Source organism: Pelodiscus sinensis, chromosome 19, assembly GCF_049634645.1.
Source record: "Pelodiscus sinensis isolate JC-2024 chromosome 19, ASM4963464v1, whole genome shotgun sequence".
Classification (NCBI taxonomy): domain Eukaryota; kingdom Metazoa; phylum Chordata; order Testudines; family Trionychidae; genus Pelodiscus; species Pelodiscus sinensis.
In genome coordinates, this window is record NC_134729.1 from 17481692 (window position 1) to 17490990 (window position 9299).

Sequence of the window (9299 nt, forward strand, 5' to 3'; positions counted from 1 at the left end):
CTCCAGCCGCCCCCGGAGCAGCTACCAGGAATGCCTGGCCTTCCCTCTTCTCCCCGGGTGGGTTAGCGGAGAGAAAGGCCATGAAGCGGCTAAGGAAGCGCAGCGTTGGGAGAATTCAGCCTGCAGCGTGATGCAGGTACAAATGCACCAGGAGAGGAAACTTAGCAGGGGGCTGGTTTCCACATGAGAGCAGGAGGGTCCCTGGAGCCACACTGGGACCATAAGCCTTAAGTGCAGCCCTCTGTACAATGTGTGTGTGTGTGGGGGGGGGTTAGGACACAGGTGTAAAGCCAAACCAAACAGCCCAGCTTAAGCAGCCAATAGAATGAAGCGAGTTTCCTTTAGCCCCCCGCACCACCTGGCTTTCCGTACGTCTTGCTCTCAGCTCAGAGGCTGGTCAGTGTCGGCTTCCGTGTCACTCAGCTTCTTGGGCACCAGGACCCCGGCGTTGCCGAGATCGGCAGGGAAGCGGTTACTTTCAAAAAGCAAAACGCCCCAGGAAGGAAGCTCCCTTCTGCGATCGGAAGAGCGATGAGTCGAGGGGAAGCCCTCAAAGGAACTTCTGGTTTCTATGAGCCCTGATTTTCCTTGATGGGTAAAAGTCAGCCCCCTTTAAGAGATTCTCAAGTTAGATCCCTCCCACCCCCCCCCCCCAAAAAAAGGACGGGCTCAAAGGCACCAGTAACTTCTGAACCGCAGACCTTGAAAGTTGGGGGGTTCCGACCGGGATTCCCTGGTGAGGAAGCTGCTTTGTGCTCGTGCTACGTTGCCAAGTGCCGTTCTCAGCTGGTTGGCCGTGCCCAGAGGAGGGGGAGCTCAGGTCGGCATCGTCGCTGACCACACTGGGCAGCAGCGCTGCAAACTTTGGGCCGGAAGGGCAGCTCCCAACCCTCCAAGGAGAGGCCTCTGGGAAGGAGTTTTCCCACCGCGCTAAGACCCAGCCTCAGTCCACAGCCAGTTGCCTGCGATATTTCCTCCGGATTTCGGTGCGGACGTCGCCCTACGGAAGAGGAGCATCAAAGAGGAAAGCGCCGGTGGGCAGAGCTTTATCCGAGCCAGGCCTGGGCCCGGACCCTGTAGGCAAGGCATGTAAACACTGGCCAACTCCGGACACATCGTCCATCGCAGGGCAAGTGAGGTGAGACACTCCCCCAGCTTGTGGGGATCCCAGCGGGTCAGGGACGGATACCCCCAGCATTACCACCCAGGCCTCCTGCTCGGGTAACTCCACCAATCTGCTGCAGTAGTAGGTTGTTCTCCTCAATGGAGCAGCTCTGGGGGAGGGGCAGATGCAGGACGCTCTGCCATTGTGCTACAGGGGTATTATTGCCGGACCAGCATCACACCCTGAGGCCACTAGGAGCGGATCATCCCATGTTATCAATAGATCAACCCCCCCCCCCCCCTCTATTTGTGTGTGGCACTTGCCACATCACTGCCAGACTCCATCCCACAGGGCACAGCTGAGACCCACGGCACAGGCAGGCGCAGTGCTCGAACCGCCCGGATCCCGGCCATCCCTGGCGACAGCCTGGCGCGAGGGACGGGGGCCTAGCTGGTGCCGCAGGCCTGGCTCCTTACCGCGTGGCTGAGCTTCCCCAGCAGTGGGAGGACTTGCAGCAGCACCTCGTCCCGGGGGTCTCCCGCCCAGCTGGGGATCGGGACGCAGTTGGACGCCTGCAGGGAGAGGGGGACACGTCGGCCGCACAGGAAGCGGCCCGTCCTGCCCACCGGGGGAGTTAGCCGGGGGCACGGAGAGGCCAGGGCCCCGGGGAGGAGGTGGGGGAATGAACCTTGAAGTGGAGAAGCCTCGGAGGGGACGTCAGCCTAGCTCAGCAGTTTTCAAACTTTTCTTTCATGCCCCGGTTGAAGAAAACGGTTGATGCCGCAACCTGACATCATGTCACTGGAGTGGGGGGCTGCAGGGTGGGGCAGGGGAGGAGTTTTGGGGTGTAGGAAGGGGCTTACCTAGAGCGGCTCTCGGGCAGCAGGGGGGCTAAGGCAGCTTCCTGCCTCTCCTGCGCCCCAGAAGCAGGTTCCCAGCTAGCCCCACACTCCCGCTGGTGCTTGGGGCAGGGGCAGCGCACAGAGCCCTATACGCTTCACCCCGCACCTCGGAGCCGGGCCTGCTGCGGCCACTTCTGGGGCCAGGCCAGGCAGGGAGCTGCCGTAGCACCTCCATTCGTCACCTGATCCCCTGCAGCCGTGAGACCCAGCACCCAACATTCCCGCCCCAGTGCTGGGTTGGGCCCCGGAGTTAGAAAGCCGCAGAGCTAGACCATCCCCAATGGGCATCTGCCCAGCCTGGTCAAGCCTCCAGCCCTGCCTAGATACTCCCAGTTTGGGGGTGAGCGGCTGAGAGCGGCCTGGGGTGTCAGCAGCACCCCACACATCTAGCAACGCCACCTCTGGGGGTCTCAAACTGGGGCAATGCCGGTTCCAGTGAGACTGCCAAGAGCCTTATTGACCCTGGGGGGGGAGATCACCTCGTCCGTCCCTTCCCCGTCCCTCCCCCCAGGCCAGTAACCCTTGGATTCTTGGTAGGATTCTTGGCAGAGCCAAGTGATGGAGATCTTCCCCCTCTCCCCCCCCCCCCCCCCCCCGGGAACCCATCCCAGTGCTTCACCCCCCTGCTAGGGAAAGATTTTCCTCATCTCCAACCTAGACCGGCCCTCTTGGGGTCTCCAGTGCCGCTGGGGCGTTTGCTTTCAGGGGACACCAGCAAGGCAGAGTGTTGAATCCAGCCAGCATGTGGGGGCCGCTCCTACCTTCAGCGGCCTGGCTGGGCACTTGTTAGCGGCTGCATCACCCCCCAGAAGTGGCTGCATTCTAGCCACAGAGGTGACTGTTTGCAATGCACCCATGGGATGAAGGGGCTAACACAAGCCTCCCCACACTGCTCTTCTCCCCCAGTTGGGGGCGGGTGTCGACCTCTGGCCTCCCCCCCCCCCCAGAAGGGCAGGGAGAGCAATGCAGGTGCATCCAATCCCCTCCCCAGTGGACCGTGGGAAAGTGACCCCCTCCCCCGCCAGTTACCTGGTAGGGGAATCCTTGTGGGCAGTCATCCAGTGCCACCGTCCGGGCCAGGTCTCTCTCCAGGATGGCGAGGTCCTTCACGTAGTAGCCCTGGAGGCAGAGGCAGTCCTGCTGATAGAGGCAGTGCCTGGAAGGAGAGGCGGGGGCCAGGCGTGAGTCCGAGGGGGGGGAAGGGAGGAGACGGGCCAGAGGGGCCTCTCATCACCTGATCAGCTTCTTCTGAGGATCCAACACATCCAGCATCTTCTCGGCGTAGCTCTGCTTGGCAGTGGTGAAGACAAAGATCTGGGGAGCGCAAGGGCAGGAGTGGGAAGCGGCTCCCCCCCCACGGCCGGGGGCCGGCAGCTCCCAGGACCCCACCTCGCATCCCAGGGGTGGGGTTAGCCAATGGGGATCTGGAGGCATGGGGAGATGAACTGGCCATGTCAGGAGTCGGAAGCAAGGGGGGGAATCTTTGGATTCTAGGGTCACCCCAGGGCTGGAATCACAAACCGGGAAGTGGCTCTTCAGTCCCAAGATGCCCCCACAACTCAGGTCTGGTTTTGGGGCATCTCCCTTTCCTCCTGCACAAGCTTCTCTTTCGACCCCCATCCTCTCCGGCAGCCAGGGAGGGCGGGGCCCAGCGGGTACCTCATAGGTCTTGGAAAGGGTCTCCAGGAACTCCTGCACATGGGGGCGCAGCTTCAGGTAAGCCTCAAGGAAGCAGGAAGCAGGATTAGCGGGCCCATTCCCGGCACGTTCTCCCCCCCCCCCCCCCGGAACACTTCATCAGCTTCTCATCCAGCTCCAGACACTGACGTGCTGGTGGACCAGCTCAGACGCCATCTAGCCACTGGTCTCATCTCCGAGACTGGCTGGTTCCAGAGGATGGAGCCGTTCCTTGGTACACAGACAAGCCCATTCCTTCCTGACCACCATGCAGGGCTCAGGGGGTGCCCTGAAGCATGAAGATCGGCAGCTCTCGCTGCTTTAAGCCACCCCACTGCAATGCCAAGTTAGATGGGAATTTCCCCCCCACACACACACACACACACACACTCTGCCTGGGACTGTGGTTGGCACAGGAGGGCAGTGTTCCCTCTAACCTTTTCCATACATAGGTGGGTTTTTTCCATTCATCTGTGTGCAGAATAAATTTTGTCCTGTGCACCAAGTTGTGTGAGAATGTGCACCACCAGGAGATCCACAAATCTAGCTGCGAGCGCTCTGCCAGTCAGCAGGGCAGCACTGAAATTTCTCTGCAGCAGCTGCCCAAGTGCCCAGCTTACAGGGCACACTGGGCTGGGGGAAGGGCAAACAGGGAAGCCTGGCTAACACAGTGGCTCTGGATCCCCTGTAGCGGGCGGATCAGAGGTGTGTCGAGGAACAGGCCGATCCCCCCAGTTGCACTGCCAACGGCCGTCAGCCCCCTCCCCCCAATTGCACCCAGGCAGGCTTGGGGGCCGCGCCGGACACTTACCCGATACACGTCCCCCTGGAAGGACGTGAGGAAGGTGCAATCGGCATCGTGGCTGGGCATCAGGGAGCTGCAGACCAGGGTCCCCTCCTGCTCGCAGGGAGGAAGGAGCCGCCTCAGCAGCCTGGGACGTAGTGGAGGGGCTGTCTGCTCTGCGACCCGGGGTCCCCTGCACTGTGAGGTGATTCCCACAGACTCACCCACACGTGGATTGGCCCAGACACCTAGGACCAGCCTGGGCAGTTAGCAAAGCTCTTCCCGGGGGAGAGACAAAGGGAGGCAGGTGGAGACGAACACCTGGCTCGGGGGCAGGATCTGGGAGCGAGGCAGCTGCTGGCTGGGAAGCATGAAGGAAACAGCCTAAGCTGAGTGCTGAGAGTCTGGGGGGGCAATGGACCCCCCAACCCACGGGTCTGAGGCATCCTGGCCCTGACTCCTGTAGCCACCTCACGTCCGTGCTGGGCTGTATCCTGGAGGAGCAATAACCCCCCCGTTCTACCGGCTGCGGAGTCTGCATGACCCTGGGGATCGTGCATTAGGTCCCTCTAATCTTTTCCATCCACCTGCAGATGTTCCCACTTATGTGCGGAATAAATTTTGTGCACTGAGGCATGTGCGGATGTGCACCACTCAGCGAAAGACAAAGCCTCGCAGGGCGGGGGTGTGCTCTGTTGATCAGCGGCCGCCCAAGTTGTCACTGCTCACAGGTCGTGCCCCTCTCGGCCTGTCTATACCCAGGCAGGACCCCCCTCTCCAGTGCGGCAGCCCCTTCTCGGGAAGCCCCCTCCACTGCAGTGACACTCTCTCGGGGGGCCCGCTCTCACCTGGGGGTCCACCCCTCTGCCTCCAGGATGGCGCCTCTCAGCCTCCAGCCACCTGCCCCGACTCGCTGTCACATCCTCATCACAGATGACCCTCTCCCCCCTCAGCCCCCCCTCCACGTCAGCCCCAGGTGGTGGCACCAGGCCCACAGCGGGGATTTGGTTGCACTAGGAGGGGCCTGATCCCCCCCCTCCCCACAGCTCACCAGCTCCAGGACCAGCGTGCTCTCCGGGGTGCTGCGGGTCTTGATGGGAGTTTCTTTGCGGGGGGGCCGCTGGCTGGATGTGCAGGGCAGGACCTGGTGGAGGAAGCTGGACGGGGGGGGAGGGGGGGGCAGAGAAAAGGGGTTGAGCTTCAGGGTGGCAGCCTGCTCCCCTCCCCCGCCCCACGGCAGGGCCGGACTCACAGGCTCCAGGGGCCGCGCTGCTCCGGCCCCTCTGGCGGGAGGTCCCCGAAGTACACGAGTCCGGCCGGGGGCTGGGCCCCAGGCTTCTCCCGCCGCGCCCCGGGGCTCTCCAGCTCTGCAGGGACCAAGGCGCAGCGTCAGGATGGGCCCGAACAGGACTTTGGGGCAGCCCGGGGCAGCGTGCCAGGGCCCAGCGCCCGTGGGGCAGGGCAGAGGGGGCCAGGGCCCCTGCAGTGTGGGCACCCCCCAGCGCCCCAGTCACCCGCGAAGGCCCTGGACAGCTCAGGGGGCCGCACCCCGGAGCTCCCTCCACTCCCAGGGGGCCGCTCCGGAACAGACACCGAGCGGCCTCCCCCCAGCAGCTCCTCATGGACATGGGGGCCCCACCGACCACTGCGCCCAGGGAGGCCCGGCCAGGCCCTGCTGGAGATGCTCCGTCCCGGGAGGCTGCGGCTGCAGGTCCCGGGACCGGGCGGGAGCCCCGGAGGGGTCAGGCCGAGTCTTCTGGGCACTCGGCGCCCACGGGACACCACCCCCGCCGGTTCCCTCACCTGCCGCGCCTTCCTCTCGCCACCGCCGCTTCCCCCCATGGGGGGTGCCAGCCTTCCGCGCAGGGGGGCCCGGCTCCTCCACAGCCCGGCTGGTCTCCGCGGGGCTGAAGGGCTTCTCCCTGGGCGTGATCTTACCTGAGCGCAGCATCATGGTGCTGAGGGAGGAGGAAACAGGACAGAGACCCCCCCCCCCCGCCCAGTGGCATGTTAAACTGGCTCCAGGCATGTCAAGGGGAGAAGCCCCCCACTCTCATGTCCCCTAACCCCTCCCATGCTGCACCCCACAGCCCCTAGCGAGCTGCCTGCCGAGGGATCCGGGCCCTGCCGAGTCCAGCAGCTGCCTGCTTGGAGAGGGGCATTTCACACCAGCAGGGCAGCTAGCAAGCACCCCCAGAGCTGTTTAGAGGCAGAAAGGGGCCAGGACACCCCAGAGGAAGGCGCCCTGCTCCCAGGCAAAGCACCCCCCAGCCAGGGTTACAGGCAGGCAGCCGCACCCTCAGCCCAGAGAAGGGTCCCTCTGCCCTAGCGCCATTCCTGGGAACCAGAAAGTCACTTTGGTACCCATCCAGCCCTCACACCCCCCTCCACCCCAGCCCCCTCCACTGAAGTGTCCCAGGGTGCATGTGACCAGGGGGCTTCATTTGCATCCACCTGCCCCCCCTCCCAGAGCAGGGATCAACACCAGCTCAAAACAGGCCCAGGACACTGGTGCAAACACCAGCAGGGAGCCAGGCCTGGGAACAGCAGGACAGACGGACTCAGACTCCTACCGGCATCACTAACACAGGAGCCCTCCTGCACCCCCACCGCCTCCTCCATCACCTGGACAGAGCCGGGCCATGCAGCTTCCTGTAACTGGCACAAGGGGCTTGCAGAAAACCAGCTGCTCCTTGCAACCAACAGGGACCCCCCCAAAGAGCTGGCACCACAAAAGGACCCAGCCAGGCACTGCTGAGATCTCACCTGGGGCAGGGGGACTCAACACACCAGGAACCAGAGCACAGGGCCCCAGCAGCTGTTTTATTGGCAGGGTTGGTGGGTAATGCAGCCCAGCTGGGCTTGCAGGTAAAGTGGGTGCTTTTAAAGGGACAGGAACGTTTATTAAAAAAAAAAAAAGCAACTGAGCTGAAACGCAACCATTGAAGCAAGCAAGAAGGTGTCCCAGCAAGCCACACACAACCCCCCCACCCCCACCCGCCAGTTCGGGGGTTTGTCAGCGGCCCCTGCCGGGCCCATCGCTGGGGTGTTTGTCCCGATAACGACCGTGCAAGACTAAGTAAAGCCCCAGCAAAACATTTCACTTTTGACCTACACCAGCAATTAAGACCTAAGGGGCAACGAGGCCTCCTGGCTGGGGATCGTGCATCAGGACCAATGTTCCCTCTAATCTTTTCCATCCACGTGCAGATGTTCCCACTCAGGTGCAGAATAAATTTTGTGTGCGCGGAGGTATGTGCGGATGTGCACCACCAGGAGAAAGACAAAACCTCGCAGGGCGGGGGTGTGCTCTGTTGATGAGCGGCCACACAAGTTGTCACTGCTCACAGGTCGTGCCCCTCTCGGCCTGTCCATACCCAGGCAGGACCCCCCTCTCCAGTGCGGCGGCCCCTTCTCGGGGAGCCCCCTCCACTGCAGTGACCCTCTCTCGGGGGGCCCGCTCTCACCTGCGGGGTCCACCCCTCTGCCTCCAGGACGGCGCCTGTCAGCCTCCAGCCGCCTGCCTCTGCCGTGAGCCCCCTCGGCGGGGGTCCCCTCCCTCTGGACCCCCCGGGTCTCCCCTCCCAGAGGAATAGCGCCCCCCTGTTCTCCAGCCCAGAGCAACTATGAGCCAGCACCAAACAGGAGGGTTTATTGAGCTTTGAACACAGCAAAGGATCCCTCAGGCCAGTCGCCTGGGCCCTCAGCCCCCACGTCAGCCTCCCCTGCAGCCAGCTGAGTCCTGCCTGCTCTGCCCTCAGACCCCCCAAAACAGCCCCCGTCTCCCAGCAGAGCCTCCAATATCCCCCGCAACAGCCCCTCCCCCGGCCATTGTCTTCTCCCCAAGTAACAGGGTCGCCTGGGCCCCTCTTCTCTGCCCCCCTCCCCGGCCAATGTTCTCCCCTTGCTGGGGGCAGCTGGGCCGGTTGCTGGGGTCCCCTCTGCAGCCACTTGTCTGTCCTGTGGCCGAAGCCGGCCGTGTCCTCTGAGCAGGGCCGGGGTCACCAGGGTCCCAGACACCCCGGCTCCAATTCTGGGCTGTTCTCTGAAACAACAAACCAGTAACATCTGGGCACTGAGCGCCTCCCTGTATGTGACCCCCCTTTGGACCCCCAAAACTCCCCACTTCTTCGCACAACTGCACGGCTTACAGGGCACATGGGTCAGGACACCGGCTTCTGTCCTCAGCGCTGACACTGACCCGTCGCCAAGTCCCTTTCCCGCTCTGTGCCTCGGTTTCCCCGTGAGGAAGACGGGGATGGTCTCCCCTGCTACGTTCATGTCTGAGCTCCTGGGATGCTGCGTGTGACCCTGCAGACATTGTCACAGGTGGATTTGCACCTTACAACAGCTGTGGGCCCTGGGGAGACAGGCCAACGGCTTCTCGTTTCTCTTGGATTCTGGCTGGCGGCAGAGGGTCCAAGGGCGAGGTGAGGGGGGGGGGTCTATCCGGCCCCTGAACCCCAATCTGTGATCCTGGTGGTGGGATCAGACTCCAAAGAGCCAGCAGGGGGAGCCACAGTCCAGCTGGGAGATGTCCCTGGGGCCGGCTGGGTGTTTTCCCTGGGACTCGAGGGCCCCAAAGTTTGCTGGGGTACATTCTAGGGTCTTTAGGCAGGACCGGCAGCCTGACCAGTGCTGGGGGACTTCCAAGAAAGGGCCCCGTGCTGCATCCTCTTGCAGCGCTCACAGGTGTGTGGCCAGTCACCTGCCACAGGGAAACTGCTCCGTCGTGGGTGCAAACGCTCCTGGATCCGGAGGGGGAATATTGCAAACCGTCGACTGAGCCAGAGCAGGGATGCCCGTGCGTGCATGGGGGGGGAGGGTAGCT

The 9299-nt window shown here is 63.2% G+C and overlaps 1 protein-coding gene across 4 annotated transcripts; it reads right to left on the reverse strand.

Moving 5' to 3' along the window:
- Positions 1-702: 702 nt before the first annotated feature.
- LOC106732148 (CTD small phosphatase-like protein 3) lies at positions 703-8789 on the reverse strand. 4 transcript variants are annotated; one of them, XM_075902730.1, is made up of 10 exons: positions 8620-8789; positions 6272-6426; positions 5721-5835; positions 5520-5625; positions 4496-4582; positions 3667-3729; positions 3242-3321; positions 3037-3163; positions 1582-1677; positions 703-1000 (listed from the first exon to the last, which is right to left on the reverse strand). In XM_075902730.1, the coding sequence occupies exons 1-10, from the start codon at positions 8787-8789 to the stop codon at positions 944-946; spliced, it is 1056 nt and encodes a 351-aa protein (XP_075758845.1). In that variant the 3' UTR covers positions 703-943. The 4 variants fall into 4 exon arrangements, with proteins under 4 accessions (XP_075758845.1, XP_075758843.1, XP_075758842.1 ...); XM_075902728.1 differs by having other exon boundaries at positions 3667-3699; positions 7235-8759; XM_075902727.1 differs by having other exon boundaries at positions 7235-8759.
- Positions 8790-9299: the final 510 nt, after the last annotated feature.